The 27,669-nt window shown below is 42.0% G+C and overlaps 1 protein-coding gene across 2 annotated transcripts in view; it reads right to left on the reverse strand.

Annotated features, from left to right (window-relative positions):
* Nucleotides 1-27,669, reverse strand: part of TTC28 (tetratricopeptide repeat domain 28) — a 672,774-nt gene that overhangs the window by 230,377 nt on the left and 414,728 nt on the right. For both annotated transcript variants that reach the window (XM_075320126.1, XM_075320118.1), the window contains exons 6-8: nt 13,321-14,662; nt 9,780-10,303; nt 3,153-3,262 (exon numbers count right to left, since the gene is read on the reverse strand). In XM_075320126.1, coding sequence (XP_075176241.1) covers nt 3,153-3,262; nt 9,780-10,303; nt 13,321-14,662 — 1,976 coding nt within the window. The remainder of the gene's footprint in view (nt 1-3,152; nt 3,263-9,779; nt 10,304-13,320; nt 14,663-27,669) is intronic.

Here is a 27,669-nt window from a genome sequence, read left to right on the forward strand (position 1 = left end):
CACAGTCCTTAGTCATGATTAAGGACTGTGTTTTTATGTTATTTATCTAGTCTGAAACGCGTTAAGCACCTATGCTTAGGCGTTCATCATGGAACTTTTTGTAATATAGTTTTTAAATGACCCATTAAAGTTTTTTGGATTTTATTACATTGGAATTGGTGCTGGATCCATCCTCCCCCTTTCTCCTGATTTCACATTCTTGACCTGCCTGTCCAGTGGACCGCCTGCACCCTGTTAAGTCCTGGAGCGCAGTCATTGGGGTGAATAAGTTTTTTCTTTCATTAACCCATTTAGAGTCCTTCTGATCTATTGAGGCAGAAGAACAGCATTTTACCCTGATCAGGTCCTCTTTAATAGGATTGTCCATTTTTAATAGCCCTGGGGTGCATGATAAACTAAAAACATTCTATACATACTTTTCAGTCAGGCACCATTTCTCTGATGTCAGCCCTGTGTCACCAATAAGTCACCCGACAGAGACAAATGTCTTGTGACCGCTGCAGCCAATCTGCGGCTACTGATCGGTAGCAGCCTTCACAGTTTTGTACAAGTGAAGGAACAGTATTTCTTCCACTTGGAGTAAAGTGTGAAGCCGCATATTTCACCCTTTGCAATTCAAAAGCCACATCTGGGTTAACATCCGCAGCAGAAATGTGCAACTTATGCTGCAGATATTCTCTGCAGTATGTCCATAACATGTCTTTAAGTATCATACATAGCGCTGCTACCTTAATATGTATTAGATTTGTCGGATACCCTAACTGACCGAAGGGACCACATGAGTTAACTCTACGTTGCCATTATTGCTTACCAGGCACAACCTGGTACTGCAGTTGGATCTCAATTACTTGAGATCTATGATGTCGGTTATATTACTGTGCCATGTTTTGTGGGTTAGGAGTGATTCTATTTTGTTCTTTTATTTTAGTAAATGTGTTTGGGACATGATTGTGTGCCACTTACTCATATACAAGTCGTACAGGTTCGTGACAACTTTGTCCCAGACTACACAGCTCTCTTTTTCTTCAAAATGGCTGCTGATGGAGGAGCATGTGACTAGACCTGTCCATCAGCCTATTTTAACAAAAAAACCAAGGGGTGTTATTCATTTGGAGGAGGCTGATGAACAGGTCTGGTCACATGCTCCTTCATCAGCAGCCATTTTGACTACAGAAGTGTGCTGCAGCCTGTCAAGAAATGGGTGATGTTAATAAAGAAGAACTTGTTAATATATATTGATGTATGCCAGAAAAACATGTCCCCAATACAATTAATATAAAAAGATAAAGGGGACAAGCCCTTTAATGTAGACATATAAGGAGGTGAATGTGTTATGTTCCAAATGATGAAGCAGTAATATGTCTCCAGGCTTCGGTTCTAGGATGCCAGCGTCTCTTCTCAGTCGTTACTACTTGCTCTCGTATTAATATTTTTTTGCTTCTATCAGCATGTTCATTAATGCCGGGTGCACATATACATAATTTGATGTACTGTCTTAATATAGCTGGAATGTATTATTTATTGTTATATCTTCAATGTTTTATTGCTTCCTGAGATTTAATAGGTTAAGGATCTAAAAGTATAATTGAAGAAAATGCGCCAGTGTGTACAAGAACAATAAACACAGCGCAGGACTCAGATGTGCAGTGTTTAGTTTGGAGGCCTGAAAATAATTTAATATAGTAATGATTCCGTTATTTAGGTAAGGCTTTGTTTATAATGGCTCCATAAAGTGGGAAACAACCCTACAAATATGTGTATGACACTGATCTGCCTCTCTATCCTATGGATCCTTAAAGGGGTTGTCCACTACTCAGACAACCCCTTTTCAATTACTCTGTTTCCCCCATGTAAATAATAGCCTATATACTGCGCAATAGCGGCACCTGCACTCCCGGGGGGGCCACGTCACATGATGTCATGCGAGCCTTCCAGCCAATCGGTGTATGCTTTCTTTTCACTTATTTCAGACAAAACTGACACCCAGAAGACCTGAGAATGTGCTATTGCTTTCTGACTTCCTCCAGATAAGAATTACATCTGAAAGAGGTGAGCGTAAAGCGGCTGCTGATTTGCTATAGGGCTCATCTGACATTGTTACGGGAGGGCAGGCACCGTCATCACTGGAATGTCCCCTGCACTGGAGGACAGAAGGCTGTTATTTCCCATGAGGAAAATATAGTGATTGAGATGGGGTTGTTCGAGTAGTAGACTAAGGGGTTCTTTGCACGTTGCGACATCGCGACTGTGATGTCGTCGGGGTCAAATCGAAAGTGATGCACATCCGACGCCAGTAACGACGTCACAACGTCTAAAGCTTAGATGCACCGATAAACGATCGCAAAAGCGTCGTTAATCGGTGATCTGTGTAGTGTCGGTCATTTTCATAATTTCGCTGCAGCGACAGGTACAATGTTGTTCCACGTTCCTGCGGCAGCACACATCGCTGTGTATGAAGCTGCAGGAGCGAGGAACCTCACCTTACCTGCCTCCACCGGCTATGCGGAAGGAAGGAGGTGGGCGGGATGTTTACGTCCCGCTCATCTCCGCCCCTCCGCTTCTATTGGCCGCCTGCCGTGTGACATCGCTGTGATGACGCACGACCCGCCCCCTTAGGAAGGGTCGCCGGCCAGAGCGACGTCGCAGGGCAGGTAAGTGCGTGTGAAGCTGCCGTAGCGATAATGTTCACTACGGCAGCTATCACAAGATAGAGCTGTGCCTTTCCTATTACCTGATAGGGGGTGCTGGTTGGGCCCTCACTGATCTAATATTGGTCAGGGATATATGGTTTGGACAGAATGTGAAAGCTGCAGCCATTATGTGTCTATGGCAGGAGACAAGTAGGGGACACGGTAGCCAATATTGTGGAGCGGCGTCCGTCCAGGAGTTGACTACAGGTTTTTTTTATTCCCTACCCTGGGCTCTTACACAATAACTTTTACAGCTAGCGAAAAACCCTATTCAACAAACTATTGGCGGTCTCAGAAATTGTTTCTTTAGTTCTGAGATGCTGATAAAAAAAAGAATTACAATTGTTACAGTTTTGCTGCATGAAATAACATTTTCTTTCAAGCATGCGTCTAAACCACACAGCGTAATCATATCCATCTTTCTCTCCTATGTATTATTCCGTGACTGATACACGCACTGACCTGGTGTTGAGCTTCTTCCAAATTCCCACTTGCCCAAAGCGAAAGTCCAAGCCGATGTCTAATTTTTGCTTCATCCTCTCTGCGGGCCAGCTGTTCTGCTAACCTCAAGCCTTTGTGTAAGACAAACAAGCAGAATGTAAGCTAATGTACACATGGCCGTTCCCTCATCGACACATTAGAGACGGTTAATAAAGGGATCATCTTTCTAACACTGAGCCAACTTCTCATGTTTGTATAAACACTTGAGTCCTTCACATAAAATTTTCATTCCATGTTTCTATTCCAAATCCATATTTGTCAAGCCACATAGGAGTGTTACTGCCCAATTGTACTGTTTATTCAATAATGGTTCCTCAGGGGAAATGGTTCTCTCACTGAGAAAATCCAGCCGGTGTATTCAGTCTTAGACAAAATGCTCCATGGGAAAAAAGTATGTAAACTAGCTATCTTCCAGAAGGACCAATACTGTTAAAGGAGTACACCAGCACTAGTGATGAGCAAGGACTACCAGGCTCGGGTGCTCAGTACTCATAATGACTAGTGATGAGCAAGCACTATCAGGCTTGGGTGCTCGGTACTCGTAATGACTAGTGATGAGTGAGCACTAGCATGCTCGGGTTCTCGGTACTCATAATAAGCAGTTAATGCTCGGAGGGACCCGAGTACCCAAGTATAATGGAAATCAATGGGGAAAAATGCTCGAATTCCCCATCCACTTCCATTATACTCGGGAACTCGAGTCGCGTCCATCCAAGCATTAACTGCTCGTTATGAGTACTGAGCACCCAAGCATGGTAGTGCTCGCTCATCACTAACCAGCACATTTTGCACCTATAATGCTTACTCAAAATCTCCATTAGATTCTCTGTCACTGATTTGTCCAAACAATTCAGGCCAAAACAGTGCGGTTTTCCCATTAAGACTGATAGAAACCCATAAACCCCACTAAAGATAATGCATGTTCTCCCAGGTAGTCAGGAGGCAGTACCAGAGATGATGACAGCATAACTTATCAACTCCCTCCTGGCCTTCCCCCTCAAAGCTCTGCCATCCTCCTACTTCTTCCCTAATGCCTCGAAACATGATTTCTGCCTAACTTTAGGACTCACACATCTTTTTTACATGGCCAATGATCGGGAACTGTTTGTGTCTGGATATCTGCAGTCAGGTCGACATGGTACTTCTTTCCGATCATGGACCATGAAAAAATGATGTGAGACTATATGGTTATATAAGGGACAATGGTATAGAAGGTCCATTCAATGATTAGGTGTGAAGTTATAGTCCTCACCTGACTTTCTCATTTTCGATAAAGGTCTCAAGTATCTTTGTGTGCTATGCACAGTGTCAGCCTATCCTTTATATGTCTAGCTTGCAATTTCAGCAGAAGAAAGATTACTGTAAATAGCAGATATGATTCTGCTGATGGATTCCACAATGATGGAGATGATTTGATTTTCTTCGGCTGCAGTATTACCAGATTTTTCCCAGCAGATAAATTAGTGAGAGACTTCAGGAACTGTTTGAGCTTCTATAAAATCATCCATGTAGTTTGGTATGAATAGAGTTCTCCCAGTATAGTATGTGAGGGCGGATTGTTATGATACGCCTTTACTTACCGATGTCCAATCCTCTGAATGAACCAGTAGCAGTGCCGCTATTCCTTCACTATTCTTTTGAATGGGTTATTGCTGCAATTCCCTGAGCAGTACAGGGAATAGGCTGAAGGGAAATCTTTCTTGTGCTCAAATGGTTGGTGGTATTTCCAGAAGCTGAACCCCAACTAAACATAATGGATCATTTAAGCCAACCCTTCTCACCATCCAAAAATGACTCTACCCCTCTTGGGATCTCCGCACCCCAGAGCATCCAATTATGGGAAGGCTTATGCTTATGTAAACCCTGTCTGTGATGGCACAGGAGTCAGGAAATCCAGGGCAGTTAGCAATTAGGAAATGTTACAGAATTTTCTATGAATGTAGATCGAATTATCCTTTTAAAGATGTTCCACATAATCGTCTAAAATGAAGCAGATTTGGCTCAGAATGGACATTTCTCTTCTCATTGTTTGTAGTTTTTAAAAATTATCACCTTTTCAATTAGCCATTAGCAATTTGGTACATGTGGATGTACGTTTGCCTCCACCAGAGGCCGCATGTGTGGAACGGGGTCAGACATGGCAGATGCTGGCTGTGCTACATGGCCAACATCTACCTCTAACAATAACAACTAGAGAGAGCTCTGATGGCTGCTGTTTAACCATTTAGATGCCAATATCAGTCACTGAAGGAGTTGTCGGTTTGCAGCCGCATCAGCTTCAGCTGCCCCCCCCCCTACTCCCGCCGTGACATTATCATGGTGCGAGGATGATGAAGGCCCCTTAGTACTATTGTGAAGCCCTGCCCTAGACTGGCATTTATACTAGGCAATCATTTACATTAAATACTGTAATACATTACATACAGTATATAGAACAAGCAGTCAAAGGATTGCAGGTTCAAGTCCACTAAAAATGTTGAATTAGCCCTCTCCTTCCATTTTAAAAATAAAAAAACCCTAAACATATAGGTTGTAGCGGTGTCGCATACAAGATGTCAGAATTAACTTGCTTCCGTCAAGCCACCTTTCTCAAAAATGCAATATGCAGAAAACAATTTCATTTGTACCCCAAAACTAGTATCAATAAAAAAAAGCCAGCTCATCATGCAAAAAAAAATAAAACATGTTTTGTTAGTTTTTTTTTAAATTACTAATATCATTTAAAAGTTTTTTGGTATCACTGTAGTCATAGCGACTTCTAGGTCAATTGTATAGCACAATGAATGGCTTAAAAACCCACAAGAATTATAGTGTAATTGAAAATTGTCACCATACATTTGGAATTTCTTTCTTGTTTTTCTGTAAAATGAATGGTGTCAAATAAAGGAAATCTGTCACCAGGTTTTTGCCATGTAATCTGAGAGCAGCATAACATAGGGGCAGAGATCCTGATTCCAGTGGTGTGTCACTTACTGGGCTGCTTAGTGTAGTTTTGATTAATCAGCAGTAAATTATCATTACAGGACTACTTGGCATGCTGCCAGGTAGTCCAGCATATTTATGAGCTCTGTATAAGCGTAGAGTCACATTTGTGTATGAATCGCACGAGTGCAATGCAAGAAAATCTTGCATTGCACTCCGCCCCATGTAAGACAATGCTGCAACTCAGATCTGCAAGTTTTTCCTCAGCGCTAAATGGACTGATGTGAAAATCGCAGTATGCTGCGATTTTCTGTGAGAGCCTTTCACTCGCACCCATACAAGTCTATGGGTGCAAGAGAAACATTAGACTGCAATCGGATGTCATTCAAGTGCAATGTGATATACGCACAGGCTGACAATGGAGGTGATGGTTGGATTAATCCCTCCCTCTCCTCCGCAGCTGTGATCCGATCTCAGTCGTATGACACTCAGTTCACGCTCGCAGCAGAACAGGAGCCAAGGGTCATTAGCATATCGCATCAGAAGCGATACGCAAGTGTGACTCTACCCTAACTGCTAGATCTGCAGCATAGAAAACATTAATTTTATCAGAATGACAGCAAACAGCTCAGAAAGGGGCATATCGCTGGAATCAGGGTTTCTGTCCCTACATTATACTGCTCTCAGATAGGGTAGCAAAAACCCAGTGACAGATTCCCTTCAAAACAAAATCCTACAAAAACTATGCTCTTTTATAGCTCTCTGTAGAGGAGGAAAAGACCTTAGTGAAAAAGAAAATATCCATGTTAGTGAAAGGGTTTAAAGGTATCAATCAATGAAGACTTGCAATTTTTATTTTTTTCTACTTGCTTGCTAATACGGTACAAAGATATAGTTTTTTCTCCCGTATACCCTGTTTCAGTTCATTAGTGCTTTCAACAGCTCTATTTGCTGTCAGTGAATTGAATTACAGTTAGGTCCAGAAATATTTGGACAGTGACACAATTTTCACGAGTTGGGCTCTGCATGCCACCACATTGGATTTGAAATGAAACCTCTACAACATAATTCAAGTGCAGATTGTAACGTTTAATTTGAAGGTTTGAACAAAAATATCTGATAGAAATTGTAGGAATTGTACACATTTCTTTACAAACACTCCACATTTTAGGAGGTCAAAAGTAATTGGACAAATAAACCAAACCCAAACAAAATATTTTTATTTTCAATATTTTGTTGCGAATCCTTTGGAGGCAATCACTGCCTTAAGTCTGGAACCCATGGACATCACCAAACGCTGGGTTTCCTCCTTCTTAATGCTTTGCCAGGCCTTTACAGCCGCAGCCTTCAGGTCTTGCTTGTTTGTGGGTCTTTCCGTCTTAAGTCTGGATTTGAGCAAGTGAAATGCATGCTCAATTGGGTTAAGATCTGGTGATTGACTTGGCCATTGCAGAATGTTCCACTTTTTTGCACTCATGAACTCCTGGGTAGCTTTGGCTGTATGCTTGGGGTCATTGTCCATCTGTACTATGAAGCGCAGTCCGATCAAGTTTACGGCATTTGGCTGAATCTGGGCTGAAAGTATATCCCGGTACACTTCAGAATTCATCCGGCTACTCTTGTCTGCTGTTATGTCATCAATAAACACAAGTGACCCAGTGCCATTGAAAGCCATGCATGCCCATGCCATCACGTTGCCTCCACCATGTTTTACAGAGGATGTGGTGTGCCTTGGATCATGTGCCGTTCCCTTTCTTCTCCAAACTTTTTTCTTCCCATCATTCTGGTACAGGTTGATCTTTGTCTCATCTGTCCATAGAATACTTTTCCAGAACTGAGCTGGCTTCATGAGGTGTTTTTCAGCAAATTTAACTCTGGCCTGTCTATTTTTGGAATTGATGAATGGTTTGCATCTAGATGTGAACCCTTTGTATTTACTTTCATGGAGTCTTCTCTTTACTGTTGACTTAGAGACAGATACCCCTACTTCACTGAGAGTGTTCTGGACTTCAGTTGATGTTGTGAACGGGTTCTTCTTCACCAAAGAAAGTATGCGGCGATCATCCACCACTGTTATCATCCGTGGACGCCCAGGCCTTTTTGAGTTCCCAAGCTCACCAGTCAATTCCTTTTTTCTCAGAATGTACCCGACTGTTGATTTTGCTACTCCAAGCATGTCTGCTATCGCTCTGATGGATTTTTTTCTTTTTTTCAGCCTCAGGATGTTCTGCTTCACCTCAATTGAGAGTTCCTTAGACCGCATGTTGTCTGGTCACAGCAACAGCTTCCAAATGCAAAACCACACACCTGTAATCAACCCCAGACCTTTTAACTACTTCATTGATTACAGGTTAACGAGGGAGACGCCTTCAGAGTTAATTGCAGCCCTTAGAGTCCCTTGTCCAATTACTTTTGGTCCCTTTAAAAAGAGGAGGCTATGCATTACAGAGCTATGATTCCTAAACCCTTTCTCCGACTTGGATGTGAAAACTCTCATATTGCAGCTGGGAGTGTGCACTTTCAGCCCATATTATATATATAATTTAATTTCTGAACATGTTTTTGTAAACAGCTAAAATAACAAAACTTGTGTCACTGTCCAAATATTTCTGGACCTAACTGTATTTAGCACTTACAGGCAGCAGTTGAATACCTGCCAGGATCATGTTCGGCTAGCACAGGTTTGCAGTCTGCTAACAGCATCTGAAGGGCCGGATGAAACACACGGCACACCTATGTCAGCGCCACACGGGACTCAGGTTTTATCCTTTCAATATGAACATGACTGGTGTTGTTCCCTGACAGCAAGACTGTGATCATCCTGGAGGAGCCAAGACTAAAGCACACATCCGTTGATAAGTTCACACGCTGCACTGTTAACATCATTTTTTTTTTTGCAGGAAAAAAACATAATGTATTAGGGCATGTTCACACTTTGCATTTTTGCAGTACCAGCAATGAGACTGAGATTTCTGACATCTCACACACATGCTGCTTATTTTTTATTTGCAGATTTGAACTAGAAAAGCCTTTTTGTTTTTTAAACCTGCATGAATGGGAAAAACACATCAAAAACACAAAATAACGTGTCAACAACACTAGTATTTTATGCAGTGTTTTCACTGCCCAAAATTTTTTGATGCAGAAAAATCTGCTGCTGATATTTGTGTGCACATAGCCTTAAAAGGAATCTGTCAGCAGGTTTTTGCTACCTAATCTGAGAGCAGCATGATATAGGCAAAGAGATTCCAAACCCAGCGATGTATCCCTTAGATTACTGGCTGCAGCTGTGGTTTTAGATTTAGCCATTTAGCCGAGCTGAGACAGTTGTCCCGTCCACACCAGGCTCTCTATGGAGACTGTACATTGACTGTTAGGTGTCGATCAGAGGACAACATGGCACGAGACACCTAGTCACAGTAATGATAATCACTATCTGATTAAGTTTTTAGTTTAAGTAAGCAACAGCATGGAGCCTGATAAGAGAAGCACAGTTGAATTTCATATTTTAACCCTTACAGCATGCTGTCCTCAGCTTACATAGCAAAAACCTCCTGACAGATTGCCTTTAACTTAGATTGTAAAGACCACATTCTAACATTATTTTGCATTAAATATTCTCTATTATTAACATTGTGGGTATTCTGTGGACATCCTGAAGCTTACCTTCTTGTAAGTACATCACGGCTTGAGAATAGTTCTGTAAAGCATGATGAGTCCTTCCTAAACTGCTGTAAGCTAATGTCTTCGCTACCAGGTCATTCATTTCTGCTGCAATGCTAAGGTGCTGTTCCTGATAAACCACCGCTCTCTCAAAGTTTCCCAGAGATTCATAGGTTAGGCCCAGATTTCCGTAAGCTCGAGCTTGGCAAGATGGATTGTTGGTTTCCTCTGCTATCTGTAAGTCCAGCTGATGGTACTGTAACGCTGTATCAAATTCTCCCATCTGCTGATACACTCCACCCAGACCACAGGCCGCATCACTCTCCAGTATCTGGTCTTTCATTTCTCTGGCAATATTTAATTGACGCTCTAGACAGGATATTGCTTGCTCATAATTTCCTAGCTGACTGTGCAAATTACCCAGTTCACCATATGCCTGGGCTTTGTTTGATGTCTCCCCAAGTTCATGAGCAACCACAAGTCTCTTCTCAAAGCATACAAGTGACTGCTGTAAATTCCCCATGGACCTAGAGTAAACAGAAAAATGGGAAAAAGTGTTCTTAAGACATCAAAACAAGCCAACAGGAGCGTATTTAACCCCTTTATATCAAACATTGCTCACCTTTACGCCTCTAAGTAATGTATATTTATAAGGTTTACTACAATTCTGCAAAGTATAAAAACTGTTAAGAGGGATAGTCCATCTGATAAAGTGGTAGTAAATCACTAGGATATGTTCTCATGTCATGACTGGTTGGAATCTTACTTCTGGGAACCCAAAAATCCTGAAGATGAGGAGGACGCAGCTCCGATTCAAGTGAACCAAACCTGGCGTCCGGGAGTGCGAATTAGAAGAGGATGAAGCCCCACAACAATACTGGTTTCTCTTCATTCTCAGGATCAGAGTGGTTGGATCATCATTTTATTTTTTTAATTCATAAATCAGCAGTGTGCATTAAAATAAGAAACTTTGTAATATATCTTATTAGAGAAATCTGCCTCTTTCTCTGCCACAATTGATCAGTCATTATCAATATTCTCTATTCCCAGGTAAAATCTGTATTCAGTGAGGACTTTCCTATTACTGGGATAGAAGATGGCAGTTGGTGCTGATAAGATTCTATGTAGATGGAGGGGAGGAGCTAAAGGCAGAGGGAGGAGCTAGAGGCCGCGCTCCGCTTCTCACTTCTACTTAGATTCTTATCAGCACCACTGCCATCTCCTATCTTAAGGTCCAGTCACACATAACGAGATCGTGAACGAGATCGCTACTACGTCACACTTTCTGGATCGTTTATGAGTCGTTGTTGAAATCGCATGTTGGGTGTCACACATAACGAGTTTATGAACGAGCATGCGTCCCGTATAACGATCTTTCAAATCGCTGGGACCCTGTCACACAGCAACTATGTTAACGATTCCAATCCCATTAGGGCCGTAGTAAAATGCAGTGAGTCACGTAGGCGTGCATTTGCGTCGCCTTTTCCATACCCCCCTCCGCTTTCATTGGCGGCCAATACTGCGTTCTGATTGGGCATGCAGGGGGCGTATCTAGCGGTTAAATTTTGGATCGCGTCACCCTTTGTCACTTCTTTTGCGCTTTGCTTTGAGATAGAACCTGCGTCTCCACCCTGATTCCTTCGTCCATTGTACCCGGTCGCTTTGTTGGTGTGTTTTTCGGATCGAAGCCGCACCTGCACCTGGAGCTAACCAATCGGTGCAGAGAGGGGCGCGGAAACGGGGACGCAACAACACGCCTTCGTGCATCTCATCTAGGTCGTCAACGAAATCGTTAATAGGGTGTCAAACATACAGATTCATGCAGCCCAGCAGGACTCCAACGAGCCAGAAATGGCCCAAGCTGTTCGGCATCGATCAGCGATTTCGCAGCAGGGGGTGAATCGTTGGTACGTGTCAAACGTGACGAGATCGCAATTGAAGTCGTTCTTGCGTCACAGAAACTGTGACGTAGTAACGATCTCGTTTACAATCTCGTTATGTGTGAAGTGGCCTTTAGTAATGGGAAAGTCTTCACTGAATACAGATTTTACCCATAAATTAAGAATTTTAAAAGTGATCACTCCTGGAGGAGAAAGAAGCAGATTTGTCAGATATGATATATTACGGAGCTTTTTATTTTGATGTGTATTATTGATTTATGAATTCAAAATTAAAACAACAGTTTGATGGCATCATTTAATAATATGGGAAACCACCTTTAAATATACAGTATGTACGCACATCTTAAAGGGAATAACTTTTACTGAAACTTGGCTTCCGACAGGTTAACATAATAAACTCAGATGTTATTCGTCTTCCCCAGGTCCAGCTCTGCGTCGCCGACATTGCCTCAGTCTTTGTTGGCAGGCATGATTATAGCACTTCTGACCCCTGCAACCAATCAATGGGCTAAGTGGCTCTTCCAATGTAGACGGCACGAGCCGCTGAGTCCAGTAAAGGCCGCTTTACATGCTACGATTTATCTGACGATATGTCGTCAGGGTCACGGTTTTCGTGACGCACTTCCGTCATCGTTAGAGACGTCGTTGCGTGTGACACCTACGTGCGAATCCGAACGATCGCAAATAAGGTGAAAATCGTTGATCGTGGACACGTCGTTCAGTTTCAAAATATTGTTCGTCGTTTGGAACGCAGCAGACATATTGCTATGTTTGACACCCTGCCAACGACGAACAACATCCACACGACCGCCTTGGTCAAACAATATATCGCTGAACGATGTAGCGTCGTTTGTGAGATGTGTACGTGTGACCGCTACAAAACGACCTATGAGCGATCTCGGCAAATCGTAACAACGATCTGGGCATGTCACATCGTTAACGAGATCGCTAGCAATATCGTTGTGTGTAAAGCAGCCTAAGGCTAAGTTCACACACTGCGTTTTTTGATGCTGCGTTTTTGTGCGTTTTTGGCCGCTAAAAACGCACAAAAACGCACCCGCGTCGAAAAAACGCGTCAAAAACTCATGCGTTTTTACCGCGATTTGGTGCGTTTTTGGCTGCGTTTTGCATCTCTGCGTTTTGCTGCGTTTTTCCAATGCATTGCATGGGGGGAAAACGCAGAAAAACGCAGGAAAGAATTGACATGTCCATTTTTTTTTTTCAAGCTCAAAAACGCAGCTTAAAAAAAAAGTTGTGTGCGGACAGCAAAAATGAAAACTCATACACTTTGCTGGAGAAGCAAAGTCATGCAGTTTTGAGGTCAAAAACGCGCAAAAAAGCCGCGAAAAACGCACTGTGCGCACATAGCCTTTAAATGTAAGGTCTGTACTCTGCAGGGGCTGTTGTAAACTATCGGGCAGCACACAAAAATCTCTACACAGAACAAAGCTACAAGGACTCCAGGTTTGAAATACAATACTTCCTCACCTTATGTGATGGTGATATTTTCCCCTTGAACTATTGTTAAGACTATCACATAGTATTGTAATGATTTCTTTATAGTCCTGGATCATGTCTACCTATGAGGTACATACAGCCTAGATTAGAAATATAAGACAGTTCTTGTTGAAGTATTCTCTTACCTGTGTCCATTCCCGAGTCCCCTGTATGCCTTAGACTGATCTTGGAGGCGGTTTAAGCTCTGGGCTACAGATAAATACTTTTCATAATACTTTATTGCTTCTTCATAATCTCCAAGTGCATCATAACAATCTCCCAAATTTCCATATGCTCGGCCCCTGTCCAGTATGGAGTCATTTCCGCTTAGCTGCTGTAACATTGCTAACTGCTGTTCAAAATAGCCAATGGCCTCCTCCATCAAGTTCATGTTCATCTTGGTGATGCCCATATTGCCGTATACCTGAGCTTCTATTGCAGGGTCTTTTAGCTTTTGCCCAAGCTCAAGTTGTTCTTCATAGCATTTGAAGGCCATAGTATACTTCTCTAGGGACATGTAGACTGCAGCCAGGTGACCATGAGCTCTACACTCTCCGGGTAACTCATTCAGTTCTTGGAAGACCTCAAGTTCTTGTGTATGATATCCCAGTGCCTTGTCATATTTCTGGATCATTCTGTAAGCACTGCCTAAAGCGGCATAAGCGCTAGCCTCCAGCCGTCTGTCTTTAACTTGATGGGCCAAGCTCAATTGCTGCTCATAAAATTTTATTGCACCATTTATATCTTTCTTTGCAACAAAAATATCACCGAGGTTCCCAAGAGCTCGAAACTTTGCCTGGGAATTATTTAAAGATTGTGCCAAAGACAAAAGGTATTTCTGGCACTCCTCTGCTTTATTATAGTTCATTAGTGCCTTAAAAGCCAGGCCCAAGTTGCAATATGCCTTGGCTTGGCTTAGTTTGTCATGGAGATCCTTTGCAAGTGCCAGATCTTGTTCATAGTACTTTACAGCTTCTTGGTAATTCCCTAGACAATAATGGGCATAACCAAGGTTGTGGCACACTTTTCCTTCACCCTCCATATCCTGCAATTCTGGTGACAGTCTCAAATACTGTTCATAGAATGGTACAGCCTGCATGTATTCCCCCCGAGAGCAATGGAAGTTGCCCAGATTTCCCAGTGCTCGAGCTTCACTTTGAATATCCCGTAGCTCCCGGGCGATGTTTAGATGGTTTTGGTAGTGCTGCAAAGCTCTATCATGGGCACCTAAAGCCTGATATGCCACTGCTAGATTCCCATGGGTGGATGCTTGAGACGCTCTGTCGTTGACCTCCATAGATATCTGAAGTTCTTGGCGATGGTATTTGACAGCTTGATCGTACATCACAAGGGCGTTGTACGCATTCCCCATGTTGCCATATGCCCTACCCTGGGCAGCATAATCATTTAATTCCTGGGCAATCGAAAGGTGAGTTTTATGTAATTTCAGTGCAGTTTCAAAGTCTCCTTTCATCTGATGAATTATTCCTGCAATGCAAAGTAACAAAACATTGATATTAACTTAGCATATTTAATTACAAGAGAAATCATTTGTGACATAGTTTTTATATGCAAGAAAAATGTGTAAATGATTCTTTTATGGCTCCCTTGAAACACATTCTGAGAGATCCATTTGTCTTACTCCGGTCGGCTTCATCTAGATGCTTTGCCTTTTTTTTTCACATTTCAATCCAAAGATATATCACATTCACACTTTTTATTTATTTAACATACTCATGCCTGAACAGTATTGTCTGTCATGTGGGACCTACGAGAAAAGTGCATTCATGTGCAACAGAGACTGAAGAGCAGATTAGAAAATGGCTTCTATTAATACCAGGACGCGCTGTCTTTATTATTAATCTGAATGGATAATTGTCATTTCTCATCTCAGTGATTAGCTATTTAATAACGTGAACCTTCCATTGCGCAGTGTTAATGGGCATTATATAAATAGGTAACAGCTGTATATCTGGGTCACTTGGAAATAAATTTCTGTATTGATTTTAGACTAATAGACACTGATGATAACCAGCCCTACAGAGCAGGAGTCATCTATGGGTAAACTAGAAGCATACTAAACCTTCTTTACCTCCATATATTAAAGACAGAACCTTTCCACTGGATTATGCAGATATTTATTCCAATTATGTGGATTTTTCTACTCCGTCACTGCGGATAGGACCTTGTTTCCAGATTCACCTCTGCAGCCTAGACAGATTAACTGTAAAAATGGCTTCTCATAAATTGCTTGTCGGCTACTATCTCCATCTAGAGTTCTGGATTGGCTAAGGAGGTAAGGAGTTTAGGATTATCTGACGACTGAAAGAAAAATGTAACTTCACAGAATAAAATCAAAAGCATGAGGCAATGGCTTCTCAGGCTTTTTCTATTGGGGCTTCATGGGCCTCACCAGTGGTTAAAGAGAACCTGTGAGCTGTAAAAACGCTATTATACTGCAGATATGGGGTTAATCTGCAGGTTACTAACGTTAGAAATCTGTCCGGCGTTTGCACATTGAACCCCGCTGCCGGGTTGAAAAGTGCCCTAGTTTATTCCTCCCAGCAGCCTTTGGGTTTCAGTCATGGGGGGTGGTGCCGGCACAGGTTCAGTCACTGCTCTGTGTATGGAGATCAGTGGCTGTAACTGTGCCCCCTATACTGACTAACAGCCGCTTAGCATTAGATCCTGCTGTCAGGCAGTGCGGAGGGCATGGTTATAGCCGCCATTTTAGATTCACATAGCAGTGACTGAACCCACGCTGGCGCCGCCCCTGTGACTGAATCTCCTACACTGCTGGAAAATTAAAGTTCTGTTCCTCCCAGCAGTGGGTCCAAAGTGCAAGCGCTGGGCACGTTTCAAACCAACAGATTAACCCCATATCTGCAGGTTAATAGCGTTTTTACACGTAACAGGTTCCTTTTAAAGACCGATTTATATTTCTAAAGTCAGAAATAGGCTTGTATAGCTCAACATATGATTACTCACAGAAAAATGACTTTCAAAGCTGCAAAACACCTTGGGCGGCTCAATAGTGAAACAAACATACCAGTTTATAGGGGTTAACCACTACTTTAAAACACATTCTAAATTGGCTTTGGTTGGTGGGACACTAAAAAGAAAACAATATTTACGTACTGAACCAGCTCTACACTTCCATAGTTCACTCAGTTTTTCCTCCTGGCTTCTTTTTCTGGTGGGGACGTCACATGACCACTGATTGGCTACAGCCTTCACATGCTGTCCTAGTGATACGAGAGATTGTTTTTTCCAACTTAGCCAAAATACAAGGGCTGAAGCTGATAGTGGCCACTAATTGGCCTCACTGATCACTTGATGCCCCTATTGAACAAAGAAGGCAGAAAACCAACAGGGGAATCAGTGCAGAGTACAGAGGAACAGCACAAGTACAGCAGGTGAGCAGGTGTTCAATTTTTTTTCCCACCTGCCTGAGACTATGTAGAAACGCTAACCCTGTAATGATTAAGGGCCGTAAATTTAAGGTGCTTGGTTCTTGGCTTTAGGCTCCTGCAGACAAATAGGGTTAGATTGAGTGCCCAGCTATCAGACACAACTAGGGACCTTGGAGAGGTTTATTACCTCTTCTATTTTCTACTTCGCCAGCTACATAACACTCCACGAGTGATATGATGTGTACACAAACATCAACACTGTCAACACTTCTAACAAACCTGACACTAGGAACAACCCAGAAAAACAACTAGCATTGCTCATAAGCATATTGTCTTCTCCACATTATCTTGGTCAGTATGCCTATGCAGTTAGATGTACAGTCATGGCCAACTATGTTGGCACCCTTGAAATTTTTTCAGAAAATGCAGTATTATGTATTTCTACCAGAAAATTATTGTAATTAAATCTTTTGTGTGTATTGTAACAACCCAAAAAAAGAAAAACTGGACATAATTTCACACAAAACTCCAAAAATGGGCCGGACAAATTTGTTGGCACCCTCAACTTTATATCTGGTTGCACACCCTGTGGAATATAAATAACTGCAATCAATCACTGCCAATAACCATCAACAATCTTTTTCCACCTCTCAACTGGAATTTTGGACCACTCTTCTTTCGGAAACTGTTTCAGGTCTCTCATATTTCAAGGGTGTCTTCTCCCAACAGCAATTTTAAGATCTCTCCACAAGTGTTCAATGGGATTTAGATCCGAACTCATTGCTGGCCACTTCAGAACTCTCCAGCGGTGCTTTGTCTCCATCCATTTCTGGATGTTACTTGAAGTATATTTGGGGTTATTGTCCTGCTGGGAGACCCATGACCTAGGACACAAAGCCAGCTTTCTGACACTGTGCACTACATTACAACCCAAAATCCTTTGGTAATCTTCTGATCTCATGATGCCTTGCACACAGGCAAGGCACCCACTGCCAGAGGCAGCAAAACAACCAAAAGTATCTTTGAACCTCTACCATATTTGACTGTAGGTACTATGTTATTTTCTTTCAAGGCTTCGTGTATTTTTCAGTAAACAGTAAAATGATGTGCTTTTCATAAAGCTGTATTTTGGTCTCATCTGTCCAGGATTTTGGCTTACACACATACTTTGACAAACTGATGTATAGTTTTTTATATCTCTGTGTCACCAGTGGGGTCCTGATGGGTCTCCTGCCATAGCTTTTCATTTTAATTCAAATGTTGACAGGTTGTCCGCACGGACACTTATGCAACCTGAGCCTGCAGGATATCTTGAATTTCTTTGGAACTTGATTGGGGCTTCTTATCCACCATCTGGACTATCCTGCATTGCAACCTTTCATCAATTTATATCTGCGTCCATGTTCAGAGAGATTAGCTACTGTGCCATGGGTTGTAAACCTCTTGGTTATGTTGCACACAGTGGACAAAGGAACATCAAGATCTCTGGAGATGGACTTGTAACTTTGATATTGTTGATATTTTTCATTAATTTTATTTCTCAAGCCCTTAGTGAGTCGCCGCATTTGCCATTGCCACCATAATACAGGACTATTCCCCTTTCTCGGGCATCAAACCAAGGTGTACTTCTCACATCCCATTTTCCTGCCTCTTCATCCCTGGCTGATTTTGAAAAGTTGCAAAATTGGGGCACCTCACATAAAACTCTTGATGGATGTCAGTTTGTGACCCATGCTGCTCCCATTCATTTTCTATGCAAAACCTTGATAAAGGTTGTTTTTTGCGCCCCCTGTTTTTGGTGCACATTTTGCAGAATATGAAAATTAATAAAAATTCTCAAAATGTACTTCCCTTGCTTATTTCTACATTATTGAGTGCTGGGATTCCTCTCTATAATATGTTATACTATTACCACTCCAGCACCTACTTTCAGTGGTTGAGCCATGTTTATCCTTAATGAATACTTTTGGCCATGACTGTGTGTCAACTACTCTCCCCATGCACATATAAAAATGTGCCCCAAAAAATGATTAAACCACAGATGTCACTGATAAAGATGAAGCCATCTGTGGACAGCTCTTCACATATGTTGACACTATGCTAAGTGTTCAGGCTAAATAATATGTAGTACAAGGTAAAACCATTTGATATTCCGCCAAGACACTTTATGAATTCTGTGATATATGTAATTTTTTTATACTGCTGTTAAATTGTTCTAGTGTCAATATGTAACAGATTTTGTAGCTAGAAGATAAGAATACCAATTTATGTTTTAAAGGAACTGGTCTTCGCTCTGATTACAGTTAATCCAGCCTCACACTCTGGAACTATTTAATTACAAATAAATTAAAACCCTTCCACGAAATATGGATAAGTGGAAACACTAATTATACAATGTTAATTAATCTTACACAATATTTTGCTGAATTTCATGAATATTTACCAGATATAATCTTGGGATATTAATGTTGGTATGATAGTTTTATCAATTTCACCATAGATACAGTATCAATCTATTGGAATGGAAAATACCTATAGGGGAAACATGTGTATGTATATGGAAATTGCTTCATATTAGATGATGATAGAACTGATACTGTACACCATGTAATATTGCCTCTTATGTCTACTGCCTCGCAAACCAACTATAAATTGAGATATAGTGTGGTTTTAGTTAATACTCTGTAACTACGCCCCAGCAGTGACTGACAACGTGCTCAGCACTGATACACTGTTGAGCCGGCAGTGCCAGGTTGTGGTTAGAGCCACCACTTACTATATGGTAAGAGGTGACTGAAGCCGTGCCATCTGTGGCTCAATGTCATGAGTGTGTCACGCTTGACAGACAATCCTGCGATGTCTGGCTGTAGAAGGCTGCAGCGTATGGCTACACAAACTGCTCCCTGACATTCTCTTTTTTTCTGCCTGGGGTTGATCTCTTTCCCTTTAGGACCCTGAGGATTTCTTCACCTTTCAGTTGTTGATCATCAGCACTTCTTTTGGTGTCCTTAAATCGTCTCATTCCCCCTTGGTCTTTGCTGGTGATAGAGTTAAAAACCTATACAGGCTTTGGATGCAAGCAGTCTGGTTGGATCCATCTGAACAAACATTGTTGTTCATTGCTGTACCTCTTCTTTAGTCATCCTGAAGATAAGTTGTTCATGTGCTTTCCCCTGTACGTGCTCCCTGTGTCTTCTTTAGAACTTGGTGGGGTGACAAAGCACTCATCCAATCCATTCCTTGCCTAGGGCCCAGTTCTATGGTCAGTCAGGGTCAGGTATCCTGCTCAGCGCATATGTGCGGAACCTATTTAGGGTGGTCGGGGAGACTGGGACCAACGGAAGGTTTACTTAGGGATCACCATCTCCCCCTTCCCTAGATACAAGTTTCCCTTCCCTGTTGCCATACGCGTGGTACTTCCCCCATACCTAGCATGACACGACTGAAAGCTTGTGGCTATCGTTAGCAATAAAGTTCATGTTCTTCTGGTAGTTGGGCTTTCAGTTCTGCGCTTTGAACACTATTAACCTGCAGATTAACCTCATATCTGCAGGTTATTAGTGGTTTTTTTACATGACAGGTTCCCTAATAACTGATGTCAAAAATGTACTTCTGTCAGTGACTGAAGTATATTTTCTGACTCTAGAGCCATAACTGGCACCAAATTCATGCATTAATGAATATGGGGGCATTTTATTCCAGCGAACTCTAAATCAAAATGCAGGTACCATGAGTCTGAATCTTGAAAAATGTGAGTTCCAGCTAGGCTGGACTGAGAAAGGACAACTGCAGGACCAACAATCCCAAATTTGGCAACTAAACAGTGGCTAATTATGCCCTTATGCTGAAAATTTCTTACAAGCTTTAATTAGAGATCTGGGCCCATGTCCGATTGTATATGCTACCAGAGAATTGGAATGGAATTTCAGGCCAAGCTGCATGTTCTCATTAGTACCATCACAGAGCATGAACTTCAAAAGGATCGCTGAGAACGATTGCTTAAAAAAAATACAAATATATTTCCTATCTATCTGGTAATTAATCTCATTAATCTTCTTAGAAAGGAAACAAACAATACTTCAGGCATGGAAAGGCGATATAACAAGTTGACTTTTATTCTTTGGGGGAAACATGATCATTTTCTGAGGAGTAGCCATCCTGCATCCTTGCTACAATATTAATGACTGCTCTTCTTTCCAATGTTGACCTACTGCAGCTCTCAGAGTTTTCTTCCCTTTTTTATATTTTTTATTGTGTCTCCTGAGTGTGTCAATGGCTCCGTACTTACAAGACTTTAATACAATAGTTTAGAGCCTTTTGAAATGCAGAAATTCAAACTACCCTTATTATTTTGTAATATAAGGCACATTACGCATTAGATTACGTATTAGATTATAGTAGGCAGAACCCTCTGATTATAGCAAGACCGGGTGACCATCGAAAGTGTATGGGAGCATCTGAGAGAAGGATCAGGCAGTGTGAATTCAAAAATCCAACCATATTTTTCGGCAAGGTGAAAAAGCCGCTGCCAGCGGAGTCCAATGGTGGCCGACTCTGCTCTTCTCAAAAACACGACTATGGGGTTGGGAGAATTGGCTGTTGGCGAAACGAGACTTGATCCAAAAAGCTATTATGTTTTTGAGTGATAACGTCTTGTACAAGAAGTCTCCAAGAAGACTTATTGTATGACAAGTATGATAGGTTCCAGATTAATTGTGACTATCAGTTTTATTGTGTAAGAAACACCTCTGTATTTTGGGTGTTTTGCTCAGAATGATGCCAAGAACCTATGATAACATGAATAGTTGCATAGTTTACGGGAAGCAGTGGGATTCATCACATGCTAATAATATAATAAGATCATGTTCAGAAATAAAAGCAAAAAATTTGCATTCAACAAAGCAAAAAAAAAAGAGTAAATAATAACAACGCAGCATGCATCCACTCATACCTGGAAGAATTCCGCTCATACATTATACGGATAAAAGTATTGGAATACACGGAATTCAGATTGTTCATTCATTCCCATAGCCATAGGAGTATAAAATCCAGCACCTAGGCATGTAGACTGCCTTTACAGAAATGTGTGATATAACGGGTCATTCTAAAGAGCTCTCTATATTCGAGCAAGTTCCTGTAATAGGATGCCACCATCGCAGCAAGTAATATTGTGACATTTCTTCCCGTCTAAATATTCTACAAGCAGCTGTAAGGCTATATTCATATGCAGCGGGTTTTTTTTAGTTATTCCATTTGTTATAGTGCAGAGCTAGTATATTTTTTCCCCTGATGCACAGAATACCAGGAGAATGTTACCTACTGGGCTGCAATTTGCCAACTGCACTTATTTTTGAAAAAGGCTAATCCTATGGGCTTGTTTTTCAGAGGTTAGCCTCAGCTAATTAGTTAAGGTAAAGAGAAATTGTAATATTTCAGACATTTTGGCCAAGAGTATGCTTCAAACATTGTGGGAACAGTTTGGACAGGGCTCTAGTGCACAAAGTAAGGTCCATAAAGGCATGGTGGGTGAGTTTGGTGTGGAAGAACCTGATTAGTTTACCAAAGCATCTACCACAACCTCATCAAAGAACTTTGGTATGAACAAAAATGGAGATGTTGAGCTAAGCCCTCTCATCCAACACCAATATCTGACCTCACAACTGCTCTTCTGGATGAATGGGACAAAAACCCCACAGACACACTCTAAGGGGTGCTTCACACACAGCGAGCTCGCTGCCAAGATCGCTGCTGAGTCACGCTCTTTGTGACGCAGCAGTGACCTTATTAGCGATCTCGCTGTGTGTGACACTGAGCAGCGATCTGGCCCCTGCTGCGAGATCGCTGCTCGTTACACACAGCCCTGGTTCGTTTTCTTCAAAGGCGCTCTCCCGCTGTGACACACAGATCACTGTGTGTGACAGCGAGAGAGCGACGAAATGAAGCGAGCAGGGAGCAGGAGCCGTCATCTGGCAGCTGCGGTAAGCTGTAACCAAGATAAACATCGGGTAACCAAGGTGGTTACCCGATATTTACCTTAGTTACCAGCCTCCGCAGCTCTCACGCTGCCTGTGCTGCCGGCTCCGGCTCTCTGCACATGTAGCTGCTGTACACATCGGGTTAATTAACCCGATGTGTACTGTAGCTAGGAGAGCAAGGAGCCAGCACTAAGCAGTGTGCGCGCGCTCCCTGCTCTCTGCACATGTAGCTGCATTACACATCGGGTTAATTAACCCGATGTGTACTGTAGCTAGGAGGGCAAGGAGGCAGCGCTAAGCTAAGCGGTGTGCGCTGGTAACTAATGTAAACATCGGGTAACCATACCCGATGTTTACCTTAGTTACCAGTGTCCGCAGCTTCCAGACGCCGGCTCCGTGCAAGCGCAGCGTCGCTTGCACGTCGCTACTGGCTGGGGGCTGGTCACTGGTCGCTGGTGAGATCTGCCTGTTTGACAGCTCACCAGCGACCATGTAGCGATGCATCAGCGATCCATACCAGGTCAGATCGCTGGTCGGATCGCTGCTGCATCGCTAAAGTGTGAAGGAGTTGAAGCTGTTATGGCTACAAAGGTGGAACCAAATCGTATGTCATGAAAGTTCCTGTTGGTGTAATTTGTAGTGTCCAAATACTTTTGTCCATAGAGTTCCATTACCAATGCATTATTTTCATCACAAGCCTGGCACTATAAAAATAAACTTTGATAACAAATCATCTGAAGTCACAGATTTTATAGAACATAATATTTTATATTGAGTTTAAGGTTATATAGGTTTTAGAGGTTTCCCACAAACGAAGATAATTGTAAAGTTATTTTTTATCAATAGATCTTGGAATAATAATACGTTGCACAATTGGATGTGTTTTAAAAAATGTTCCTGTGCTGAGATAATGTTATATATGTGCCCCTGCTATGTACTGTGTAATGGCCGTGTCTGACCATACAGGAACATGGTCTGATCATACCACAGCTCCTGGGCCGGGGAGAAAGTAAAAGAGTATACAGACATTATACCACAGGATCACAGCTGATTCTTTTTGTGAAGTAAAACATTTCCCTGCTTGTTTTGAAAAAATGTTCCTGTGCTGAGATAATCTTAGAAATGTGCTTGTGCTATGTACTGTGTAATGGCCGTGTCTGACCTTACAGGAACATGGTCTGATCATACCACAGCTCCCGGGCAGGAGAGGATGCAAAAGAGTATAAACACATTATAGCACAAAATCACAGCTGATTCTCTTTGTGAGAGAAAACATTTCCCTTCCAATTTTAAAAAAATATTTTCCCTCAAAGAAAATACTTTTTAATTGCAATCCCCTGCCCAGGAGATGTGGTATGATCAGACCATGTTCCTGTATTGTCAGACACAGCCATTACACAGTACATAGCCGGGACATATATATAAGATTATCTCAGCACCGGGACATTTTTTTTTTTTTTAAACATATCTAATTGTAGAAATTATTATCATTCCAAGATCTATTGATTAAAATAACCTTTATTTCTGGGAAGAACTCTGTGAAACAAAATACTTAAACCTTTATTATGGCAGTGAAATGCTGTATGGAATTGCTGGCGTTGTTTATGACTAGAGGGGGCTTTACACGCAACGACATCGCTAACGAGATGTCGTTGGGGGTCACAGAATTCGTGACGCACATCTGGCCTCGTTAGCGACGTCGTTGCATGTGAAATGTAAGAACGACCGCTAACGATCAAAAATACTCACCTAATCGTTGATGGTTGACACGTCGTTCTAATCCCAAATATCGTTGCTGGTGCAGGACGCAGGTTGTTCGTCGTTCCTGAGGCAGCACACATCGCTACGTGTGACACCCCAGGAATGAGGAACAACACCGTTCCTGCGTCCTCCGGCAACAAGGTGGGCGTCACTTTCTTTCGACTGCTCTCCGCCCCTTCCCTTCTATTGGACAGCTGCCGTGTGACGTCGCTGTGACGCCGCACAAACCGCCCCCTTAGAAAGGAGGCGGTTCGCAGGCCACAGCGACGTCGCTAGGCAGGTAAGTACGTGTGACGGGTACTAGCGATGTTGTGTGCCGCAGGCAGCAATTTGCCCGTGACGCACAACCGATGGGGGCGGGTGCTTTCACCAGCCCCCATCACCAGCTGCGTGTAAAGCAGCCTTAGGAGCTGCCATCTCTTACCTGCTGACAGATATATAAGTGCAACGTTCACACCACAAGGACTCAGAAAATGGCAATGAAGAATTTCTGGATCAATAATAAAGAAGCTACTTAGAATATCACACAGTGACTCCACATATTAATGTTTTGTTTGGTCACGTGTCTTTTATATTTGACAGTAAATATTTTGCCTTTATCAAAATTATCTTTTTTTTCTAAACAGGTCAGTTTTGTGTACGTATCATCCCATTTAAATTGGCTATTAAATGTATTCATTAGCTATTAAAGCTGCAGTAATCCCCTTTAAGTTAATGCAGTTTTCCATTAAGCATGAAGATTAATTGTAGCAATTTGACCTTAACATTGACCAGCAGCGCTCGCCCTCCTCCCGACATACGTTACTGAGAAACCTTTCAAAGAACAACAGAACAATATGGCTGCTTTTGCAAGTCAATACATCTTTACAAAGCCATGATACTCCCCTGATCAAATTAGAGGACTGCCAGGGAAATTCAATATGGTTATATTAAATTCAGTCATGCTTTATGAATAACAATATGTCCCTCCCAGAGATGGAAGAAATCTGATGGGATATTTCTGCAGGATTACAATATTTCTGTGTGCTTTATTAGGAGTGGTGATCTAGAAGTATATTTATATTCTGTTGTTTAATATGAATATTAACCAGTTCCATCTCAATAATTGAAAAATTTGTTAAATCCCATATCAGCAAACCATTGGCCATCTGCACCATTGTTGCCCGAAATGCCATGCCGTAATTCTAAAATGCCATATTTAGCTTTAATTCATGGCACTTTTAAGAATTCCTTAAGGTATATGTATGATGACAAATAGATATTTTATTTTAAGTTCTTTTTAATATAATGCAGATATCAGATACTTCATAAGACTCCATTGAGTGATGTATTGGCTGCGGTAGAGGCGGTTGATCGGCATTTATGGCATTTATGGCTATATTTATAGCAATGCACCTTAAAGTAAGTTTACTTTGCCTTCAGGCACTGCTGTGCCCACACGATTATCAGTAAGAGCTGTTGTGACTGGCATGGCTCATGCCAAAATACCAATAATGGTGTCCATGGGGTGTAAATCTAAGATCACCTTATCCAAATGTTGTGGCATACCCTCATTAATATATTGCCTAAACATAGGTTAAAAGAGGATATGTTTGACAAGTTCCGTGTAGACCTTTTCGTTACTCTACTTAATTGAGTAGTCTAAAATGCCACAACTTTTTATATATGGTGTGATGGCCTGATTTACAGAGAAAGTCCTTTCCTTCTAAAGAAGGCATTTGCATATTTACTTTTTAACAGGACTTATTGTAAGTTGTATTTTTGGTTTTCCTTAAAAAAGACCATTCACCAAATTTTTCATGTTAACACGCTAGGTAAGTAAGTGACGCATCACTGGAATCAGGGTCTCTGTCTTTACATTATGCTGCTCACAGATGTGGTAGCAAAAGCCAGGTGACAGATTCCCTTTAATGTCAAAATACTGGCAAGAAAAGTGAGTACACCCCAATTTGAAAATGGACAAATACTGCCCAATAAGCCATATTCCCTCCTCAGTATCATGTAACTCATTAGTGTTTTAGTGTTACAAGGTCTCATTTGTGAATGGGCAGCAGGTGTGTTATATTTGGAGTTACTTTTTCATGCTGGTCACAGGAAGTTCAACATGGCACCTCATGGCAAAGAACTCTCTGAGGATCTGCAACTAAGCTGCAGCACAGTGGCCAAGACCATGCAGCAGTTTAACAAGACAGGTTCCTCTCAGAAGAGTCATCACCTTGGTTGACCAAAGAAGTTGAGTCCACGTGCTTGACATCATATCCAGAGGTTGTCTTTTCAAAATGGACGAAAGTGCTGTAAGCATTGCTGCATAGGTAAAGAGGGGGTGGCGTGGAGGGGGGGGGTGGCTATCAGTGGTCAGACCATACGCCACACACTGCAATAAATTGGTCTGCATGGCTGGCTTCCCAGAAGTCTCTTCTAAAGCTGATACACAAGAAAGCCCAGGAACAGTTTGCTGAAGACAAGCAGACTAAGGACATGGATTACTGGAACTGTGTCCTGTGGTCTGATGAGCCCAAGATAAAATGATTTGGGTCAGATGGTGTTAAGTATGTGTAGTGGCAACCAGGTGAGGAGTACAAAGTCAAGTGCCCTGCGTACCGTCAAGGATGGTGGTGGGAGTGTCACGATTTGGGGCTGCATGAGTGCTGCCAGCTGTGGGGAGCTACAATTTATTGAGGGAACCATGAATGAAAACATGTGACATACTGAGGTAAAGCATGATCCCCTCCATTTGGAAACACCTCCAAGACGACCACTGCCTTGCTAAAGAAACTGAGGGTAAAGGTGCTGGACTGGCCAAGCATGTCCCCAGACCTAAACCCTATTGAGCATCTGTGGGGAATCCTCAAATGGAAGATGGAGGAGCTCAAGGTCTAACATCCACCAGCTCCGTGATGTTATCATAGAAGACTGCAAGAGGAATCCAGTGACTCCTGTGCAACTCTAGTGAACTCAATGCCGAAGAGAGTCAAGACACTGCTTGAAAATAATGATGGCCACACAAAATATTGACACTTTGGGCTCAATTTGGCCATTTTCACTTAGGGGTGTACTCACTTTTGTTGCCAATGGTTTTTACATTAATGACTATTTTTTGAGTTATTCAGAGAACACACCAGATTTACACTGTTATACAGACTGTCCACTGACTCCTTTACATAGTATCAAAATGTCATATCTTAAGTGTTGTCCCATGAAAACATATAAATGTGAGGGGTGTAGTCACTTTTGTGATACACTGTAACTGATAACATCCACTTGGACGTTACTCAAGTTAATTCATTAGATGCTGATTACTTTGATGGCGTATATCTCCGTTCTGAAGAGGCAACATAAAATAAAT

The sequence above is a fragment of the Anomaloglossus baeobatrachus genome, chromosome 1, assembly GCF_048569485.1.
Source record: "Anomaloglossus baeobatrachus isolate aAnoBae1 chromosome 1, aAnoBae1.hap1, whole genome shotgun sequence".
In the NCBI taxonomy this organism is placed as follows: Eukaryota; Metazoa; Chordata; class Amphibia; order Anura; family Aromobatidae; genus Anomaloglossus; species Anomaloglossus baeobatrachus.